Source organism: Antrostomus carolinensis, unplaced genomic scaffold, assembly GCF_000700745.2.
Source record: "Antrostomus carolinensis isolate BGI_N321 unplaced genomic scaffold, ASM70074v2 scaffold29607, whole genome shotgun sequence".
Classification (NCBI taxonomy): domain Eukaryota; kingdom Metazoa; phylum Chordata; class Aves; order Caprimulgiformes; family Caprimulgidae; genus Antrostomus; species Antrostomus carolinensis.
This window is the reverse complement of record NW_010327113.1, coordinates 1-21,086: the sequence shown is the minus strand read 5'-3', so window position 1 is coordinate 21,086 and position 21,086 is coordinate 1. Positions and strand designations below refer to the sequence as shown.

General features: G+C 35.0%; 1 protein-coding gene across 1 annotated transcript in view; it reads right to left on the bottom strand.

Moving 5' to 3' along the window:
* The window catches only part of MINDY2 (MINDY lysine 48 deubiquitinase 2), a gene marked incomplete at its 5' end in the record, with an annotated part of 21,050 nt that extends 8,354 nt beyond the window's left edge, over positions 1-12,696 (bottom strand). The window contains 5 exons of the mRNA XM_010171823.1: positions 6,436-6,578; positions 7,149-7,251; positions 8,131-8,289; positions 10,818-10,882; positions 12,616-12,696. Coding sequence (XP_010170125.1) covers positions 6,436-6,578; positions 7,149-7,251; positions 8,131-8,289; positions 10,818-10,882; positions 12,616-12,696 — 551 coding nt within the window. The remainder of the gene's footprint in view (positions 1-6,435; positions 6,579-7,148; positions 7,252-8,130; positions 8,290-10,817; positions 10,883-12,615) is intronic.
* Between the last annotated feature and the right edge of the window lie 8,390 nt (positions 12,697-21,086).

Here is a 21,086-nt window from a genome sequence, read left to right as displayed (position 1 = left end):
ACTGTCATCAATAGGTAAAGACAATAAAAGAAAGTCTCAAGTGTACAATTATTAAACTGTGCCTACAATAAACTTACGAATAATTATTTATCCTCAGAATCAATATCTAGATATTGTAGACCAATGCCCAGATTTTATAGTTTCACATACAAAAAGCTTGAAATAAAGCCAAGGATAAAAGCAAGATTGTTCTGCCGAAGAATGATCTATTAGTCTTCGATCTGCACAAAAACTTTGCTGAAATGCAAACAGATGTAGGCTGCAGGTCATGTTACTGGTTATAACATCTCCTTTCCTGGGTTAATTCAATGACCAGGATCAAGTAATTAAAATTACTCCTTTAAACTACTTGTTCTTGCCAATTAACAAGTTTCCAGCAGTTTAGAAAACTGAAAAGGAAAACCAAACACCTGTCCAATAGCTTCATACAGTAAAGGCAAATATTTTAAGCCTTGTCCTTTAAAGACTATGCAAATGTTTTCTTGGACCTCTAGATCAGACCCCTTGTTTTTTATGAAGGTGTTTTATGTTGACATGAATGTTTTTGTTTTGAGATTAGTCTAACCTACCTGAATGTTTTAACTGTTACAGAAAATTAAGAATTTTTTTTTTAAAAAGTATACACCATTTCATTCAAGTGAATGAGAATAAGAACTGTACACTTATTAAGAAATGGAAAAATATTTAAACATGTTTTTAAGAAGCTATAAACTCTACTATGCCAAACTGACATCATCTTAAACACCAAAGGAAAAAGTTCAATTGTTGCTATGAAATATACTTAGAATTTGAATAAAAGTCTGTGTTGAGTTCTGAAATGGAAACCCAACATTTATAAACTAGAAAACATAATTACAACACACATACTTAAAAATCCAAACAGGTAAGCATCTTGTTACTTTTCAGTACAGAAAATAGGTTGTATTACAGTTACGTCAGCAGTTTTTTTTTAGCAGGAAAAGTCTTCCAACTGAACTAAGATATTCTTACCAAACTGATCCCCTCTTTACAGTCCTGTTTTTCCTTGATCTAGGGAATTATCATTTGATGTATTTATTATCTGTGTAATGAAAAGCAAAGGCAAAAAAAAAAAAAATCACATCTTTAAGTGCTGAAAATTATTACTGTATAATCACATGAGCCAAGACTATTAATATGCAATTAAAGGGACAGGAACTAGAATAAACAGCTACTCAAGCAAATGGACAAATAATAGTGATACAGATTAAGAATCTGATAACTGAACTGCCATTATTAAGTAGCACTCATCATACTTCAACAGAAGTCTAATATATTACAGAATTGCCATACTTGCTTTTCTTTTATATGCAATAACAAAATGTTTTAAAATGTTACATAATTTTTCTATAAACAGGATCCTAATGCTCAAACGTTTTTCAAATCAGAAATGTCAACATATTATGCAAATTTAATTCAATTTTCAGAAGAGGAATATGAAATTATTAATTATTCAAGACTATTAAATAATGTAAACTGAGTAAACAAATTATAATTGAACTGATGGTCTATTCTGAAATGCAGTCTGCAAATCTTCACAATTACATTGTGGTATGAACTCAGCAGCTTTAGGAAAAAAACCTCACTGAAGTTGTTAGATGAAGGTTACTTCAAAACTTTTCACAGTAATTTCTCAAAAAAAAAAAAAAATCATTGCCACCATTCTTCTACTATTGTTACACTACTACTCCTCAATTTCCATTATTTTAGAGCAACTGCTGTATCTAAACCGAAAAACTATTATTGAATGAGTCCTTTCCATTTAACTCTTACTCCTAGAGTCAGTTTGTAAGATACATAAAAATGGCACAATAATTACCTGTCTGAAGCTTAACCTCTTAGAAGTACCCATATATTAAACTGAACTGGAAGATTTCAAAACAGTAACAAATATATTCAAATACACCACCAGTGAACTAAAAACAGTTTTCCCCTTTTTGCTTTTTCTCTTGTTCATAAATCAAATACTCCTTTTAAATTAATAATTATTTTAAAAGCGTTCTAATACAATTTCTCACCTATTATTGTCCTACTCAAAGCCCAAAGTATTATCTTCATTCCCATAATTACTGTAGAAATACCTTTTAAATATCTGGTAGCAGACTTAATAAGCTTTTGCCTACAGTATATAACAGCATTGATACCTCCCTAATCTACAGCAGGTGTTCATAGTGTTGCTGTATGTTCATAATCATTCTACTTCTGATCTTGAATGAAGCACTTAACAGTAAAAAAACTCCATCTATTTTATTATTTTGTAAAAATTATAAAACAATATTAAAAAGAAAGTCAAGTTTGTGAGGAACTGCAGTTCCCTTCCTCAGAAATTCATTTACTAACCATGCAAAAAAAACAAAACCAAAAAAACCTCAAACCAACAAAAAACCACAAACTTAGAGTCGATGGAGGCACTGGACACAAAGGAAGCATGAGTAGATCAACCAGCCTATCAATCAAACTAGTTGGGCACTAGTATGCTCAGTGTTTCCAAGGAGTTCTTACCACTATCCAAATAAGCAATCCCAAACCAAGGTAAAAATCCTTTGATCTGACCGTATAAAGCCACTCTAAACTTAGTATAATTGGTCAGTGTTAGTAAATTTTCTGTTTTTCTATTGATAATGTCTGTCAAATAATAAATACTGCAAATTCTTTGTAAGACTTAAAAAAGAGGAAGGTCAAATTATATGCACAAAGGATGTTACCAGTCTCCACCTCTCCCATTTCTGCTCTAAAATATCCACAAGATTATCTCTTATTAAGGAATTAGACAAATGCATATATAATATATTTAAATACAGAAAGTATCAAATATCTCTAAAACAAGCTCACCAGATGGGATGTGGAAAGAACTCTAATAAAAATTAAAAATATATACCTGTTCAACCAAGCACCACAAATATTAGAAATGGCTCAATCTCAATCATATGATTGTTATGTGTCACCAATATAGAGCAGAATTAAGGCTATTTGGGTTTATCTGTTTTATTAGAAAAACAGATACGTTGAACTTTAAAATGCCTCTGATTTATCAATTTTTCTCTTTGAATTATTTCTGTATCAAAGTATTTATTTTTTATGAATTACTCGCACTTGCTCCTCAATTCTAAAGCCAGCTCTAGAGAAGATAAGCATGTAAGAATTTCTGCATTTCCTTTGAAAAAGCTTAGCAATCTGGGTTTTTTTAACCTACATTCTACTTTCTTTGAAAAATGACATAATGAAAGCTAAGTCCTTTCACTAAAACATCAGTCTCAAAATCCCCACTGAACTTAAGAAATATCCCCAGCATACAAGTTGCTGTATCAGCTGTACGTGAAAACTTCCAAATAAAAGTTTTAAGTATTAGCCTCATTAGAATAATACTTAAACAGCCTAATGTACCTAAGGGGTTTTCATTATAAGTTACTGCAAATTATTCAAAGTGTAAATGTTTCTAAAAATACACAAGTTTTATTACATGTATATAACTTTTATTATATATGTAATACCCTTTTGTTTAGCTTCACAACTGCTTTGTTTCCATATATTGGCTTAGAGGGGGAAGAGAGAAGGGCAATTTTGGAGAAAGACAAACAAATTGCATAGCTCTCACCCTAGAAGTTCTACATCTTCATTGTCTCTGGCACATGTTGTGCCTTCAGTTTTCCTAATTGATGGACTTTTCTCCACAATCCACCTACTGCTGACTACTGCTCAAACCATGAAGTGGAAGAAACTCCACTCAAAATCTGCAGAGCTAGAATTAAGCCTAGTAAAAGGAAACCATAAAGCAGTTGAAAGTCTCAACTCTTGACAGCAATGCACTTGGCACTCATAGGAGCACCCTGGAGGTCCAAAGATTTTTGGATAGCTGATCTTGGCTAAAAGCCCAAGTTAAGTCTATTTCTGACTTACTTGATATGAAAGAATACCTAGTCATATAGCTATTGCAAATAGCTAGGTAGGTTAGAAACAGGCAGAAAGGTTAATGATGCCATTAAAAAGAAATTAATAAATAATTTGTCTTTATTAGAAAAGTTTCTTGATATCCCAAATTCTTCAACGTACCACTCACCAGAAATCCAAGGCAAAACGAATAACACCGGTTAAAAGTGACATCAGGAACTAAAAGCCCATAGCTAACATGGAAATTGAACACTTGCTGCACACGAGATCTCCATAATGATGATGAAACACAAGAATAACAGCCCATCTTCCAAAACTTAGCATTTCAAAAGTCTAAGACTTCTCAAAAAGGACAAGATTAAGACCATGGTGACTTAGTAGCAGTAAAGCTTAAATACACAACTAACAAGTAACATTATTCTTCACATATTTTAACTCAATATTTCTTAGGATTTGGATTTAGTTCTTACAGTTAAAATTCAGGTATAGATTTTTATTCACTGCCTTAACCTGTTCCATATTATTAATATTGGTTAAGGTTATTTAACTCATTGAAATTTATTTCAAAGAAATTTTATTTCTTCAAGAAAAAAGGATCTCAACTGAGAAGTGTATGCTTACAAGTAGGAAGTTGATAAAGCACTGACAAACACAAAGTTTCAGCCTTTAATTTAAAAACTGGGCTGCAGAAGATAACAGTCTACATTCTACAAACAAAATTCTGTACTGACAATTCAAAATGTCAAAGTGATAACTGACTCGAGTAAAAAGAAGATTTTCTATTTTAAAAGTTTTAATTATAGCACAAAAATGAATGATTTCCAGGAGGATTTCAGTTTTTTACCTGGAATATCTTTTAAAGGAAGTTAAAAAGGTTTCCTACACCTCTAGGTACCGTTTGTACCCAAGAAAGTAAATCTGTACTTCTACATAGCATTTTCTTTTTAAAACCAAATTGTTCTGAGATTGGGTGTTTTTTTTCCATAATGAAAGCAACCATAAAACAATGTACAGGCCTACATGACAAACTGCCAACTACTGCAAGAGCTATATTAAGAAAAATGGAGAGGAGCAAAAACATACCTCTTAAAATTGTGACACAAATAAGCTTAATTGAGAAATACAACAATTATAGTTTTGACCATAAACAGATATATTCCATAGCTTTTTTTTAAAAAAAAAAAAAAAAAAAAAAAACAGAGAAAGGGAGGAAAAAGATCCTTTTACCTGCCCTACTGCTTAAAGAGAATATCATTGCACATACATACAAAACAAATCTTAGATGTGCTCTAAGAAGCTATTAGAAAACCAAGTGTGTTACCTGTTTCTAGAGTTAATCATTATTTATCAGGACTATTCAGAGCTTTAGCTCAGCTTGTGAGTAATTATTCAAAATGCCATAGATAAGCATTGACAGTCAAGATTAAAAGACAGAGGGAAAAAAAGGACTAGGACTGCCAAATGGAACAGTTATGTCAATGACATGAGGTATATGACATTATCATATAATAGAGGGCGAAAACAGTAGTTTCTTAACATTTTTGTACGTTACGCTCCCCCCTTTTTTGCTTTTATTGCCATTATTCATAAATGCAAGTGTACATTAAAGTCTTATTAAATAACAGATAACCAAAATACGATTTCAAGAGTTCTATACAAAGGTAATAACTCATAAGTATGTTTGAGAGAAATGTCTAAGTATGATTTGACATTGCAAGCCAATGAAAAGTTTACTTCAAAATATTCACATTTATCACTGAAGAGAAGGGGATGATTAAATTTTAGCAGACAATTTGACCATGCCCCTTTCTACCCAAGTCAGATACATAAAAATACATTATCATCTCAGTAAAGGCAAAGTTGTCTTAGAACAAAGATGCTCCACAAATGATTGTAGACTTGCCAAGCTAGATTCTCCATTCGATGGAGGAAGGAGTCACAGAAGCATTAACCCACTTGTCACTTGCGTTTTGTATCCTGTAATACTCCTTTTACTATTTTCACCGTTTTGCTTCCCAGCTTCAGCTTTAAAAAAAACCTCTTCCCTAACAAAGGGAACTAATATTGTAGCTCATCTCAACCTCTCCAAATGTTTGGTATTTTGAACATCATGAGAGCACTACCCATGTATTGGTCCAAATGTAAAGCAAAGTTCTATATCCTCAGAAACAAGAAATTAAATAAATTCATTAGTCTTATCATTGTCAATCTCAAACTGCAAGTAAATCTAAGCCATGTAAGAAATGTATGTCATTATACATAACCACAAAGGGAGTTAACACAGGGAGCAAACTGAACATAAAGGGGAGAGCTACAAGAAGATTTAAAGTTATAATGGATCCTGATATCAAAAACACTGTAATTATTAATTCACAAATAACATTTGCTACAGACCTTACATTCACCATAAGCCATACTTACATATAACAAACCAGAATTTATTTCCATTTCAAAACAGGGGGAAAAAAAAGATTTGTTTTAAAATAACACCACAAACCACAACAGTAAAGACAAAAATGTTGAATATACCTTGTATTTGGTCATGGTGCTAAAATGGTTGTTCCTGAAGAACACACAAAGCTCTCCCTCCTGGACAGCTGAAGTTAACTCACACAGTCCATGGTATGTCAACTGTGTAGCTGTGTTATTTAGAAATTGCTCAGCTACAAATCCTGCAAAATCAGTAAATACTGTTATGTGTGTCTATTACTTCCTAATTTAGGAAAATATTACTAGTATAACCAGGTTTTCTATCTTCTCCCTACTAAGATGCCCTCTTATTACCACAAATTTAAGACAACACACTCAGAGGGGAAAAACAAGTTGAAAGTTCTAAAATCTCAGCATTGTAGATAATCCTCTCATGTTCAGAAATGCTATAGCCACTTCAAACATTACTGTTTTTTTCCTTGTCATCATGTAGTATATAATTCATGTTCTAATTATAGGAGATAATATATAGCCAAGTTGAAATCTGAATGCTGCTCATTATACCTTTTCATAAAAGGAAGTTCTCTCCAGCTTTTTAAAAAGTATGTTTAACAGATCAAGAGAATTAGGCTGCTCCTTGGTTTAGACATTTCATCAGGGAAGTTTAGAAGACAAGCCTGCCCAAGGAAAGAAGTTCAGCAACAGAATGCAATTCTTCACACTTGTATCTCTAACATACTGAGATCCACATACAAAATATGTAAGATTTGACAGGGTAGATACTTTGGTAAAGCAGAAAAAAAGTTACCCACCTTCACTAACCAGTTCACTGTTGTCCGACTGTTTACAGGAAATTATCTTCTCCACTAGCTGATTGTAACTGCAGTTACCAACTGCTTTTACTATGTCAGCAACCTGGAGCAGGAAGGAACAGCATACAAATTGGAGAACTTACCTAAGCCTATGGCAATTATTCATGAGAAAAGAAGAGTTTCAACAAAGAAAGTACCCTAAAAATACTAGGTGAAAAAGTTTTAGCCCAGATTGTTACACATTTTGTGGTCTCAGATCCTATTTTAAATCCTTAAGTTAACACTTAACATCAAAAGCTGCTGCTAAAGCGGAGGCAAGAATGGAGCATCAGCTGTCTCAATTGGGCAAGGGGGACGTCCAAGGGGATAAGAGAACAGCAACTTTCATGAACAAGGCATGAAAAGAAAGAAAGGGGGAAAAAAAAAAACCAAAACAGAGGCAGATTATTCCAGCCAAACTCACCAGTTTCCCCCTAAGTAAACAGTACTAGTTTACTGTTTATTAAATAGTATCATTAAAAATAAATTATATTTGTTAAAGATGCAGTTCTCTAATTGGTTCTAACATCCTCAGTTCTCAAAAGCAGTGACTAGCAAAAGCCAATCAGAACTAAAGAAAGGAGGAAAGTAACCTTGCACTCCTTCCAAGTGGTCTCTAACGAGCTTTCAAAAATGATGACTGGGACACTAGATCTGGCAACTTCCCAATTCCCTCAGAACAACAATTCTCATTTACATGGTCACAAATTTAGCGTAGGCTTTGACTATAGACTTGACTATAGACCCAGTCTCTGCACCACACTAAAAAACATGTACAGTCTGTATTCACTCCTCACTGAAGAAAATCCAATTTTTCTGACAAGATTTAGAAATTCAATTACCGTAATCACTGAATCCAGTTAAAATTCTGAAACAACTCCCCTCCCAAAATAAAATTCAGAATAAGTTGTACTCCCTTGGAATTATTTAAAAAGTAAGTTACCTGAGGGTCCACTAACCATCCATGGTACAAGGGGATATCAAGAAGATCAAACACTATGCATTCAGGTGTGTATTCAAATACTCGTACACCTGTAAACTTCACATTGACATCCAGACCCGTCTGTAACTTATGTAGAATCGCCATTGCATCGCTCATATTCTGACAGCAGAAAGAAAAAAAGAGATGACCAAATAGAGCTTTGTACACTTGGTGGGTACTCTTGTAACCCTTCATCATTTTTACTCATCAATTAAAAAAAAAATTACAAAATGGGAATTTAGCTAAACGGCTGTTTCAATGCATATTCACATTATTCATTCTCATTGTACCAGAAGAGATCTGCAAAATAAGAACTCTCCCTCCTATCTGACTGTTTCTTCTTTTACACTCATAAGCTGCTTTTAGGCAGCTCTTATTTCTTTTAGCTCTATTTCCCATAGCCACATGGCAGAAGAATTGGATTATAAAGTAATCTCTAAGGGACTCTCTTGAGGTTTCTTCTCTCCTTTAAGACCTGCCTTATGAGTCAGGCTGAAGAACTTGCCACCTCAAAATCAGTGAACAAAGCAAACAGATATACACAGTTCTACTTGCCAACTCTAATTTCGGGGTTCAGTACTTAAAGTGGTGAACAACAGTGAAGAATCTGATTTTTTTGTTTCATTAAAAAAAAAAGTTTTATTATCTTATTTTGGGCATACTTTTAAATGCCTGTAGATTCTACTGTAGAAATAAGTCATGAAAGTAGCACTTACTATAGTCATGACCCCAATGGAATAGTAAGGGGAATTATCAAGTTATGAAGATCCAGTCCCACAAAGCTAAACCAAAGAAAAAGTGCTTTGTGAGACAGTTCTCTTGAATCAACAGACAAATAAGTTGCCTGACATGCAGGAGAACCACTTTTCCATCAAATGAGAAGAGTCCACAAAGAGTATAATCAGAAAGTATTTCCAATACTTCCAAAAGATTCAGGGAAACTGAAGCGCTTTTTTGGATTTTTTTTTTTGTGGGTGGCTTTGTTTGTTTTTTGCTTAGTTTTGCAATACTCTGTTGCTGAAGAGGAATTAAAGACTGCAACAGTCGGGGAAAAAAGTATGACAGAAAAACAGAAAACAGAAATACAAATTGGAAAGAAGATGAAGACTGAAGAGATTTACAGGCTAAAACCACTGATTGTTAGAAACAGTTGCCTCTGTGTTGTCTTCTTTTAATGATAAGACAGTTATTGGCAAGAACTACAACTAATGGAATCAATAAGGGAAGACAAAAACCTGAAAATAAGGATGACTGACTATAAAGCATGCATAATGAGAAAACTATTGAAGAGCTAGATAGCCTAACAAGGCATTAGTGGGGTACATAGTGACAAGTTATTTTATCAAATTAAAAGCAACTTGCTGAAATGCAGGAAAATTACTAATAAATGGATCCATTAAACAGTAACTTAACTAATACATTAACTTGAATATTTACTTCTGCAGCACATTAGTAGATAAAGCAGAATGCCAACACAAGCCTGTGTATTAGAACGTAAATCAGTTTAAGAAATCAGTCTATGCATCTTGTAACTTGGTATTATAAAGAATGTACCAATTAAAACATACAACACTCACTAAGGAAACATGCTAAGTGAGGTAGCTACATTATTCAATACTTCATGATCCAATTCTAAGCATAGTTTTGCATCTGTTGGAAAGATGAATGTTACCTAGATCTTGGAAGAAATTTTAGACATCTTTCAGCATGCAACAGAGTTCATATATTTAAACACAAGAAAGCCACTTTAACCAGATATATAGTTTTCACCACCCTCCTGTAAGCTGATTACAACTATAATCTTCTACAGCACAAAATTGAGTGGAAAAAACTATAGCTAATTTTATTCTTACAAAAATAATTCATATAATTTGATACAAGTCATATTTTGGATTATTAAAAAAATCCACATTCAATCTTCATCTTAATTTCAATTATGTCAAGATACTAATTTTGGTTTTCAACACTAAATGAGAGCAAGAAAAGACGACCTACTAATAAATAGAAATACCTTGAAACCTAACACCTATAAAAAATTCAAATCACTTTTCCATGAGTGATCAAAAAAAACAGCTGTTACCAGATAGTTCCAGGATAATACAGCAGTATTTTTTAAAACTAATAGCATTATATTATCATTAACATAGAAAGATTTCTGTGGTGATATCAAAATAGTGGTCAGTGCAAATATTGCCTTTCATGATAGGGAATCAACTTCTTTTCATCCATCACAACTCAGAACAAAGATCTCTTTCTTGCTCAGTTTACATCTTCAGAGAAAGTCTAATAGGGATCACAGAACACAACACACTGAAGCACACAACAAGACTTCAAAGAGCAGCCACCCCATTACATACTTCCATCTGTACTTCCATGTTAGAATTCCTCAATAAAACCAAAATTATTTCATTACACTCATTGCACGCAAAAAAAAAAAAAATCTTGTGCTAATAGATACTGAGTTTTTCTTCACTAATAGGAAGTATTTATAAATAATACTCTTCATCAAGCCTTGGGAAAAAAAAGGAAAGACTACAAACAATGGTTTGGATGTTTCTGATTTTTAACAAGATGATATAACTTAGGCGGGGAAAAAAGTTTTAGTTCCTTCAGACATAAGCAACTGTATTTTAGGAGCAGCTCCTTACCTGCTCATAATTTAGACGCTGAATTTCAGATATCTCTTTAGGTTTTGCATCAAGAATATAGTCTCCTAAAAAAAGTGAAAATAAAATTAAATTTATTCCACACTTAAAGCTTCAACATTTCTACGAGCACTTCTGACTGAAGCTGACTGATCGTAAGTACCATCATTGAAGTTTTCTATCAGATTAACGAAAGCGCATTTTTCTATAACCTGAATTATAATTATGGAGTAAAATATGAGTATAAAAAACACAGTAAGACTGTATAAGAAATAAAATTCAAATGGTGAATGTTGTTACTATAGCAGCGTTTAATAATCTCTTGTGTTATCACACCAATCTCTTAATTATTCAGACATTTACCTCCCTCTGCGCCTCAAAAATACAAAAAGGTCAAACATTAATTGTTTGTAACACTGCAATGTAATGTAATTGTATAACACAATTTAAAAATGCAACCACTTATCCTGATGGATACTATGAAAATTTTGGCATATGTTTCCATACACAAGTAATTCTGAAAGGCTTGTATTCCATCTGTGTCTACAACACAAAGGCAATTAATCAGTTAATCAACACACTGGGGTTCAAGATTTATAACTCTTTCAGTGACTAGTATTCACAAGCTGCCTCTCCCAAATTTTTCAGATTTTATTTCAATGCTTTTTGTATTTACTCCCTTGCTCCATTCCTAAAAAATATGTTTCTACTCATTACAGGTTTCCTAATTTATAATCTTTTAAGTTAAGATTGTTCAAAGTGGTTGAAGGGCTTTTTTAATTATTTTTTTTTTAAGCTGTAGAAGAACCATTCAGCAACTGCTGATTCTGTTGACCGATTAGGAACCTAAATAATTTGATAAAGTAAGTTTGTTATTCAATTTAATATGATAATTCCAAAAGCTAATATATGCCTTCAAGAAAGAATACACACATTTATCCAACTGTGATTACGCAGAGACTTCAGACAGTATTATTCTATCAATACAATTAGAAGAAATGTTTAGATACAGGCAGCAAGATTTCTTAAGTTGGTTGGTTTTCTGGTTTTTTTTACATTATGTATTTAACTTTTTTCTTCCATTGAAAGATTCAGCAATATGCTTTTGAAAAGAACAAGCTACATTCTTTACAAGCAAAAAGAAAGAAGGAAAATATAGTAAGTTTTTTTTCCCTCTTGCTTAAGAAAAATCGCACCTAGTCTATTAAGCTCAAACATTTCAGATTTGTTAGGTTACCAAGGGAAAGAACTGTGGTACATATAGCTCAAGTACTATCGCAACTGGGCTTTTAAGATCTGGATCATTCTGGGCTATTGAAGTTACAGACTTGTGAGATGGAAACAGCTGCAGTTTAGCTGTACACTGAATCTGATAATGGAGTAGTGCCTGCAAATGAGGCCCCAACCACTGTGACTAAGTTAATTTTTCCTGTTATTTTAATTGGGTTATAGTACCAAGGATTAGAGTTACTGCAGACAATTAAAGGCACAGTTGACTTACTACATTCTGTCAACTATAACAAAACAACATTGTAAGAGACATGAATAAGTTTAAATCTACCAATGTGTTGGTCTACTAAGCCATACCAACTGCCTCACTAGACTAACCACTTGGAAAACTTTTAGAAAACTTCTAAAAGCATTTAAGGAAAAGTATGAGTAACTGAATACCATAAATAGTTTTCTTGAAGTATGCATTCAAGTAAAGCTGAATAAAATAGTAAATAAATAAAACAGTCCTCCTATCCTACTACTCACAAGTATAATAGATAGTTGAAAACCATTTATTGTAATTACTAACCTAAGTATTCCATCAGCTGTTCAGCCGTTATGATTTCCATCATTGGTGGCAGCTTAATCTGTGAAAGTAAAAGTATATTCTCTTTAAAATGCCAGAACAATACAATTTAGAAAGTATCAATAAGGTATTTCTAGATGGAAGTCTTCTGATCACATTTGCCTCACCCATTTATAAGAGCATTAGCATATTCAGACCAAGAACCTTCCCAGGACCCCTACTAAATACAAGAGATTAAAAAAGGCATTTTGTTTTTTAGAGAAACCACATGCACACAGTACTTTGTCTTGCAGCTCTCTGCATAGTTCTTCCTACTCCCACCAAAACATTTCACCAGCACCCCCTTTGACTTCTCAGGAGTTTGCACCGCTCATTGCACTAGCTCATCTACCAGCATCCAGGATGAGCAGACTGGGAACTGTAGCCACACTTTGTTAAGAAAACCTCACCATATTCAGAAAAGTCATTGACTCTCTGCCTTCATTATAACTCTTAACCGAGTCTTAACTCGGCAAGTTCCTGCATACAGACAAGAGGCTGTAGAGAATCTGGTGGCAGCAGCTGCTGGGACAGGGAAGCCAAAACTCATGCAGATATGAGGAAATGGTCTCCCAGCTTCTCACCCTGCACTCACATTTCAAGGGTTTGGTTTTACTTCATACAGGGGAGACCTTGACACACACAGCTTGGTGCTGAAGCTTCCATTCCCCTCGCCACTGACTTATTCCAGTCATCATCACCTGCTAAAACCAACCATTTTGGCAGTAGCCAGAGCCAAAAGCTCTGGTATTAATCTCCTCCATTCAGCATACTGGGTGAACGTTTTGGTTGCTGACTTCCATTTACACATCTCCCTGCAATAACAGTCAAAACACAAACCCATACAAAGGCATTCATCTGGCAATCTGAAGTAATACCATAGGAGCATATTGTCCTTAAATATAGTGTGCTCAATTTTTCTCTGCATAAATACAAATTTGATTTTTCTAGGGTTTGGGGGGTTTTTGGCTGTTTTTAAAGTTTTCTTTTCAGTTTTTAATCTTCTCGTCCTTCAACATCTTACCACTGAAAGTCCAGAAAGTCTGGTATTTATTTTATTAGGAATTTTTTAATCAAGTTCCTCAACACTGATCACCATTCTCCTTGACACAGATAGAAAGACACAATATGAGATTGTTAACTCATGCTTCGGAGTTAATAGGCTCCAGCTACTTTGCTGGTTTTGGAGAGGAAGGAGGAAGTAGAAAGCCATGAGATATAAAGCCTTTGATGCAGCATCCCGAACTCAGAAATACAGTACAGCAACACACTACACTCTTCACATTGTGATGGAGAGGGTTTCCATCCCAATCTGAAGGCTAAGCTATTTTAATAACTTTCTGGAGAAAATTACATGTGATTGGACTAAATCTATCTCATTGCCAATTTTAATCATATTTGACAAAAGGCAAACGTTAAATTGATGGATTCACATGAAATTTCATTAAATTTGGAAGAAGAAAGAGACCCAAGTTAATAATGGCCTTGTTATTTATACACTGGCTAAGAAATATCCCCATACTTATGTCAGAACTGGCCACACAGCATGTACCACACATTGATCAACTCGTAGATGATGGACACAAAGAAGCTGGCACTACTGGCCTTAGGGGAAGGAAGGGAATGAAAGCATAAATTATCAGTAAAGCAGGAAATTAGTGAGACATAAATTCATAAGAAAGAAGGCTTAATTATTTCTGCTTATAGAAAAGCTTCATATGAATTAAACAAGAAAACTAGTCATGCGTACACAGGCACATTAATTTTTTGAAAATGTCTTTCAAATGAGTGACAACTGATTGTAACTAACAAAATTTCTTCACCTCTTCCCAAGTTTCTCTAAGTTTCACTAATACTCAAGAGGCTAAAAGTTTTAATAATCTTTGATACTGTTCATCATATTCATTTTAAGCATTCACATACATGTAATCTATTGTGCTATGTAAATAACAGGACTACAGGTTCAAAGAGCTGATTCTTAAACTTCCAGTTCTGAATTGGCAGTATTCAAACCTTAGCAAACATTAGCTGTGCCCACCCCTGAGCTGGGTCTGGTTCATTACAGCTCCTAATAGCACAAAATTACTTACACTAGCTACGCCTGAAGTGGTTCTGGGACTACAAACAGTACAGATGTGCCAGTATAGTATGAAGGAAAACCAGCATTGCTCCCTCAACTATTAGCAGAACTACTGTGATAATTTTTTCAGGACCAAAGCTAGCTCTTTTTATTATTTATTTAAAACCATTTGTATCAGCTCAGCCAGCATTGCTTGGGCTTTTCTGCTCTGCACCACATTTGGGAATCTAGAAGTACGCCTACACTACAAATGGCAGCTGTAAAGCACAATTACGTGGGTTACTTATATTTGAGCTCTACATACTCATGGCATAAATGTATTAACATTTCAGACTTTATGGACTGAAGAAGGTATTTGTATAATTGGTTAATATTCTGAGTTTTCCCTCACACATGAAGTGTTAAGCAGTTTGTTTTTTTTTTTTCACTGCAGAACCAAAGCAAAGTAGTTTTACTCACATCTGCAGAATCTTTCATAGTTGGATATTTTAACAAGCTAAATATCAAAATTAGCTGCTTAAGTAAATGCTAAACAACATTAATGGATTGCTTCATGCCATAATCTTAGGACTGGTGTATTTTGTGGGACCTTGGTCACACCTTTAAAGTGGGCTAATGAGGTTCCAATGCAGTCATAAGTACTTCTGAACAGAGCTGACTCCAAGATATAGAGAGAACACGACATTTCCTAACTGTTCAGAGCTTCATTGCAAGTGCTTACGCTACAGCAAACATACAACAAAGAGGACATGGGAAAGAAAAATACCTTAAAACTTAAGGGAGAGAGAGAAATCGTACAGAACCACAGTAATTCTCCACATAAATCAACAGAAGAAAACAATGTAAGCAATAGTAGTGAAAGCTGCTGTTGTCCATAACAATCTATTATTTGAGGGACAAGTTCTCTCAATAGGTTTCAATGCTCAGTTGCTAGATTGTACATTAATTTTACATTTCAGGAAAAACATGTTTCTTCAACTCCCACCCATTTCCTGTACCCCTCTATTGCAGCCTTCTGATCTTTCTTCCTGATCTCTCTTCCTAACTCTAGCTAATTTTCATCTCCCACATTCAGGAGTGGGAAACTAAACCTTTCTCACCTAACTACAATGTGAGGTACAGCTGAGCCACCTTTGTAACTAAAAGACAGGACTGGTAAACAAATTTTCACACTGAATAGTTTGTCTAGTATAACTTAAACAGTTTCTACACATCAGACTACAAACTGGAAAACTACATAATACTAATTTTAAATATTTTCCACTGTATTCTCCCACTCTTCAGTAGGGCTTAAAAATAAAAGAGTTATAGTCTAGAGTCCTGCACAGAAGCTAGCACTTCCAAAAATACTATGCATACAGTGAGGGGCCATGCAAATTTCTAACGGCTTATTATTTATAGTCTCACAAGACGTTTATCTAAAATATGCAACTCTTGTGAATTCAGTGTTCCAGAAGAGGTAAGGGTAGCTTCACCCTACCTTGACAAAGAAAAGTTAATACTCCCTGCAAATACACACCTCTTGCCTTGCAGAAACAGCTTCCTAAACTTATCACACGATAGCCCGATAGTACATGCTGCCACCCAATAATCATAACATTTCCCTGCTCAGCCAGGTTTCCTTCAGTCCCTCAGAGCAGGCTTCCTGTTCTGAAAAATGCACAGCTACAGGCCTACTGATTTGGAACCTCAACTCATCCCACAGATGCAGCGAGGAAGGCTGCCAAGGCCTCTGCTGAGCACTCATCAGCAGCTCACCAGCAACTCGCCTTTGGAGGCTGAGCAAGTCCATCTGAGCAATCTGTGCAAATTCTGGCCATAAGGAGGTTTAGCTCAGCAACAAGAAGAAGTAGATCACGTGTAAAGAGCAAATGCCAGACCTCAGACCAGGCACTACCACTGCAGACTCTGACATATCAAATGGATATCAGCAGGAGCATACTGTACTCGGCTCCTCTGAAAATAGGCCATTTTTTATAAGAAACTAAAATTAAAAATTTCTAACTAGAAACTTTTTAATTTACCTCTTCTCTGCACCTCAGTTTGGATACATCTAAGCATAGATGGTTCTATAACATTTACTTACATAATTGTCAAAATCACCTAAATAGGTAATTCATAGAGTTCTAAAAGTTACCGAAATTTTAGTAGAACTAGGCATGTTGGGAACACAGCAGCCAAAACCTTCCATTCATTGAAAGGACTGTGATAGAAAAAACTTTTATAAACACTGTCAAATATGCTACTGGGATTATTCTCCTACATAAAAAGCTTGTAAAGACAAGATATTCCATATGCACTCACTTCTCAAGACAATATTAATACTATTTATATTTGTACTTTGTTTTTGCTTAGGCTTATTTTATGTTCCAAAACAATTTGTTTCTAGGTTCCCTGTACATTTCAGACATGTAATTACTGTGCAATGTGTTAAGGTTCACAGAATCCTTCGGCTCCATGACATCACATGCTACCTAAGAAACACAGAGCAGAATTACATGGCACCCTTATTAAGCTTTTAGCATCTGATGATTGCCACAGAGTACATCCTGAAAAGGGCTAACCCCACAAAATTATAGCTTAATACAATGCCAAAAGTTAGCAGAAAGTGGTGCATGGACTACATCTAACAAAGATCACAAGTACTTAGAAAAGCAAGCTTTGCATTGCTAAGCTTAACTACATAGCAAGCCACAGGTCTGAGGAAAAATTGAGCAGTTTTCAGATTTACACAAGCTGAAAGACAGCATCCCACACTACACTACACCAGAAGAGACAACCGATGCTTGTACATACATCTTCAGATGTTTGTTTCAATACTCTTCTTCCGCTTTCATTTCCATCACAGAAGCCTAAATGCTTACCACACTGTTTTCCGCAACAGTTACTTTTTCAAGTTGGTATCATACTGCTTTTGTTGTCTTTTTACTTAGAAGAACATTTCTGTAACACTTTTGTAAGCAGAACTCCTTGGCTCTACCTCCTAAACTTCAAGTTAAGCTCATACAGGCAGTCTGCAAAAACACTTCAAAAGAAAAGATATTTCCTAATTTTAACATTTAGAAGTACAGCTTCTACAATCTGCCACCTCCAATTTGTATGTCCACACTCTTCTTAAAGGATAAAAGAAGTAGGAGTTTTATTGCTAGTTCCGAAACCTCATACTATCAAAAAGGAATTTGAACAGTCCCAATGGATGGTACTATTTCAGAATTTCCAAAACCTCAAAGGTTGCTACAGATATATATATTCTTATATAGATAAGAATGCTACAGATAAGCATTCATGATACACTATATATATATATGTAAGCGCTACAGATGCATCACTCTCAAAAAATTAATTATTTTAAGTAGTCTTTATACTCATATCCCTAAATAAAATCTTAATTCTAATATCAAAAATACCTCCAAAAGGCGTAATAAAAACTGAATAACAACTAAGAACAGAGAAGAATCTTGCCCTGTTAATGAACAAGATCTTCATAACCACCAGAAGGAAATATTCTGAGTATATGGCACACTCACCTAAGGTACAGTGCATCTTAAGTCTTTCCATTATTGCAAACCTTTGAACAAATTAACAAACCACCTATAGTCTCGCTTTATTCAGTGAGGGCTATCTCAGAAAACCTGTTTTGAACGAAGGCAACTGGGACACAAATGAAAGGTCACTAAACTGTTAGTATATTTAAAACAATACTCTCATGTGTGGGTAAGAAGCTTGCATTTTGAGGAGCTGAAATACCTGCAAAGGTGAGTTCTCCTTAATATATACAAACATTAATCTTAAGTTTTTAGGCTTAAATGTTTCCATGATTATGACCTACATACTATACCCTCTGAAGGCTTCCCACTTATTACTAGAGCAGTAAATAAAGATTTTGGTTCTAAGCTAATTGATTATGTGCCACTTGTCAAAACAATTATGTGAATTCAGCTTTCTCTGCTGCTCAAACACAGCTGATATATAGTATTGGATCCCAAGGTTATCACTCCTATTCTGGAATAATGTAAGTACAAAACTGGCCATGCAAAGGGAAGTGTTTGTGAAAACCTGAAAACTAGCATTGTAACTACTGTTTCTTAACTTTGAGCACTTGCTCAAATAACTGAAGTTATTTGAGACCATATCTACCTACAGGATGAACAAAACTCGACCTTGTCAGGACAAGTTCTGAGAAGGAAAGTTGGTGACTGATACAGGAAAGAGAGCCCAGTGCTTAACTGTTTATCCTCTTATTCTCTGTTGTAATTTTATTTCCCCTCCTCATCTCCTTCTTACCTTATGGTTTGTTTGTTGGGGTTTTTTTTACCCCCGCTGCCTAGCTTCTTTTCACCCAACACATACTGTGGTATTTTCGCTCTGCTTTCACCTGTTTTCATCTCTTGGTCTGCTTCCTTGTTTCCAAATTATAATTACCTGATCCAATCTAGTGTTCAGGAGAAGTGAGAAGAATGTGGATGTCCATCCTCAGCCTTGGTATGTAGCTAGCTACTGTCAGTGATGTACAGATGAGCTGCCAATAAGCTTGCCACTCCAAACAATGCCAACATGGTTCTTGACTATAAACTGGGGAAAAGAAAGGCTAATTTGGAGAGGCACTAATTAGGAAAACAAATTATAAGCAGGAGCAATATACAACAAACTAACAGGAAAACCCTCAAGTATATAAATAATAAGTCACATGATGGCAGTTTTGCTAATTTAGCTGCCTGTCTGCAACTCCTTTAAATTCTGCTGAGGTTTAATATAAACAGACAAAATTATAGAAAATCCTTCTTGTAATACTAGCAATAAGAAATGGTAAGGCATTCCCAAGAAGCAGTTTGATTATCACCTATTTATAAAATTAGCTATCAACTTAATTCTCACTATGAATTATTTGAACAAAACAGAAGGTCAGTTAAAATTCTGTATGGAGAAGAAGCCAATCATATATTTAAGAAGGTAAAACAAAAATGCTAAGGAACAAAATCTCCAAAAACTTAAATGCAAGCAACAAGAACAGCACTGTCCCATTTACATGCTTTCATTAAATGAAAGGTTAAAAAGGAAAATCCTGTAATTAGTCATTTATTTTAAAACGTCACCACACAGAATGATAAGGAATGCCAAGTTCTCCAAGGCCCTCCACTCATCCATAAACGTTAAAGAGGGAGCATAGAAAATGAGTGTTAACTACTTAAGACAACCTTCACATCCTGTTGATGGCACAACCTACATAATGCAATACCTAAAAGTCACACACAACTTCCCTGCACTGCTTGGACCAATGGCTGAATATCTATGTCACTGTACCCACAGTGTTCCTCCTGATGTGCGACCTATTCCACTCAGGAAAGTGTACGGAAAATATAACTCAACAAAATCAATGATCTTCTAGAAAGTTACTTATCTCTAAAGAAATTTATTCTTATTATGTTCTTTCCATTTTGACCTTTTCCTGTGTCACCTGTTACACCCATGAACAGCCTTCTACTCCTCCAATACTAAATTTCTTCCCCTTGATATTATAACACAAATATTATTCTCATAAAGCTTTTCTATTCTACAACTTCATTCTATCAACTCACTAATTTTGTAGGGTTGAACTGCCAGCATTTCTTGAGAAGTACCCCCTCCTCCTTATTTTGCAATGCACACAACCCCATAGCTCTTCTCCAACAGATGTTCCTTTCATGTATAAATGTTAACAATTACATTACGCTTTACATTTTAATTGCTTAAGAGGTAAAAAGAGTTATTTTAAGACTACAGGAAGTCTGTATCCACAATGGCTGTTAGAACACAAGAACTTCCAGGTCTCAAAGCTGGACTCGACCACAACCTGGTTTACTTGTTAATTTAAACACTACCTATGCTGCATACCTTTACGAATGTACCCCTATTACTCAGGCAGTTTCCGCATATGTTTCATTATACAAAACTAACCTACTTTCCCAAAATACTACCTATGTTTCTCAGTGCTATAAATAGCAATGTTTACTTACTAGAAACCAGCACGCATCTGCAAACCACATACTGCTCGGTTTAGCAAAGCATCATCTAGAGTTTGATCTCTATTTTAAGGCGACAATAAAGTAAGTCTGTATACGACAGTAGCATCTAAGTAGCACCCTGGCAGCAGTTTTTAGCAGACTGCAAGCCACTGTGTACTTCTCAAGTTCCCAGTGCGAGATACGTGCGTAGCAGCAGCAATAAGTCTGCGTCTGAACCCGCGCGAACTTCCAGCGGCGCCTTGACGCGGTTTTGGCGCAGGTACCCCCGGACGCTTCCAGCCCTACACAAACGCCGGGCTCGCCCCGACGCCGCCGGCCTTACCCGGTCCCAGCGCTGCCCCCGCGGCACCGCC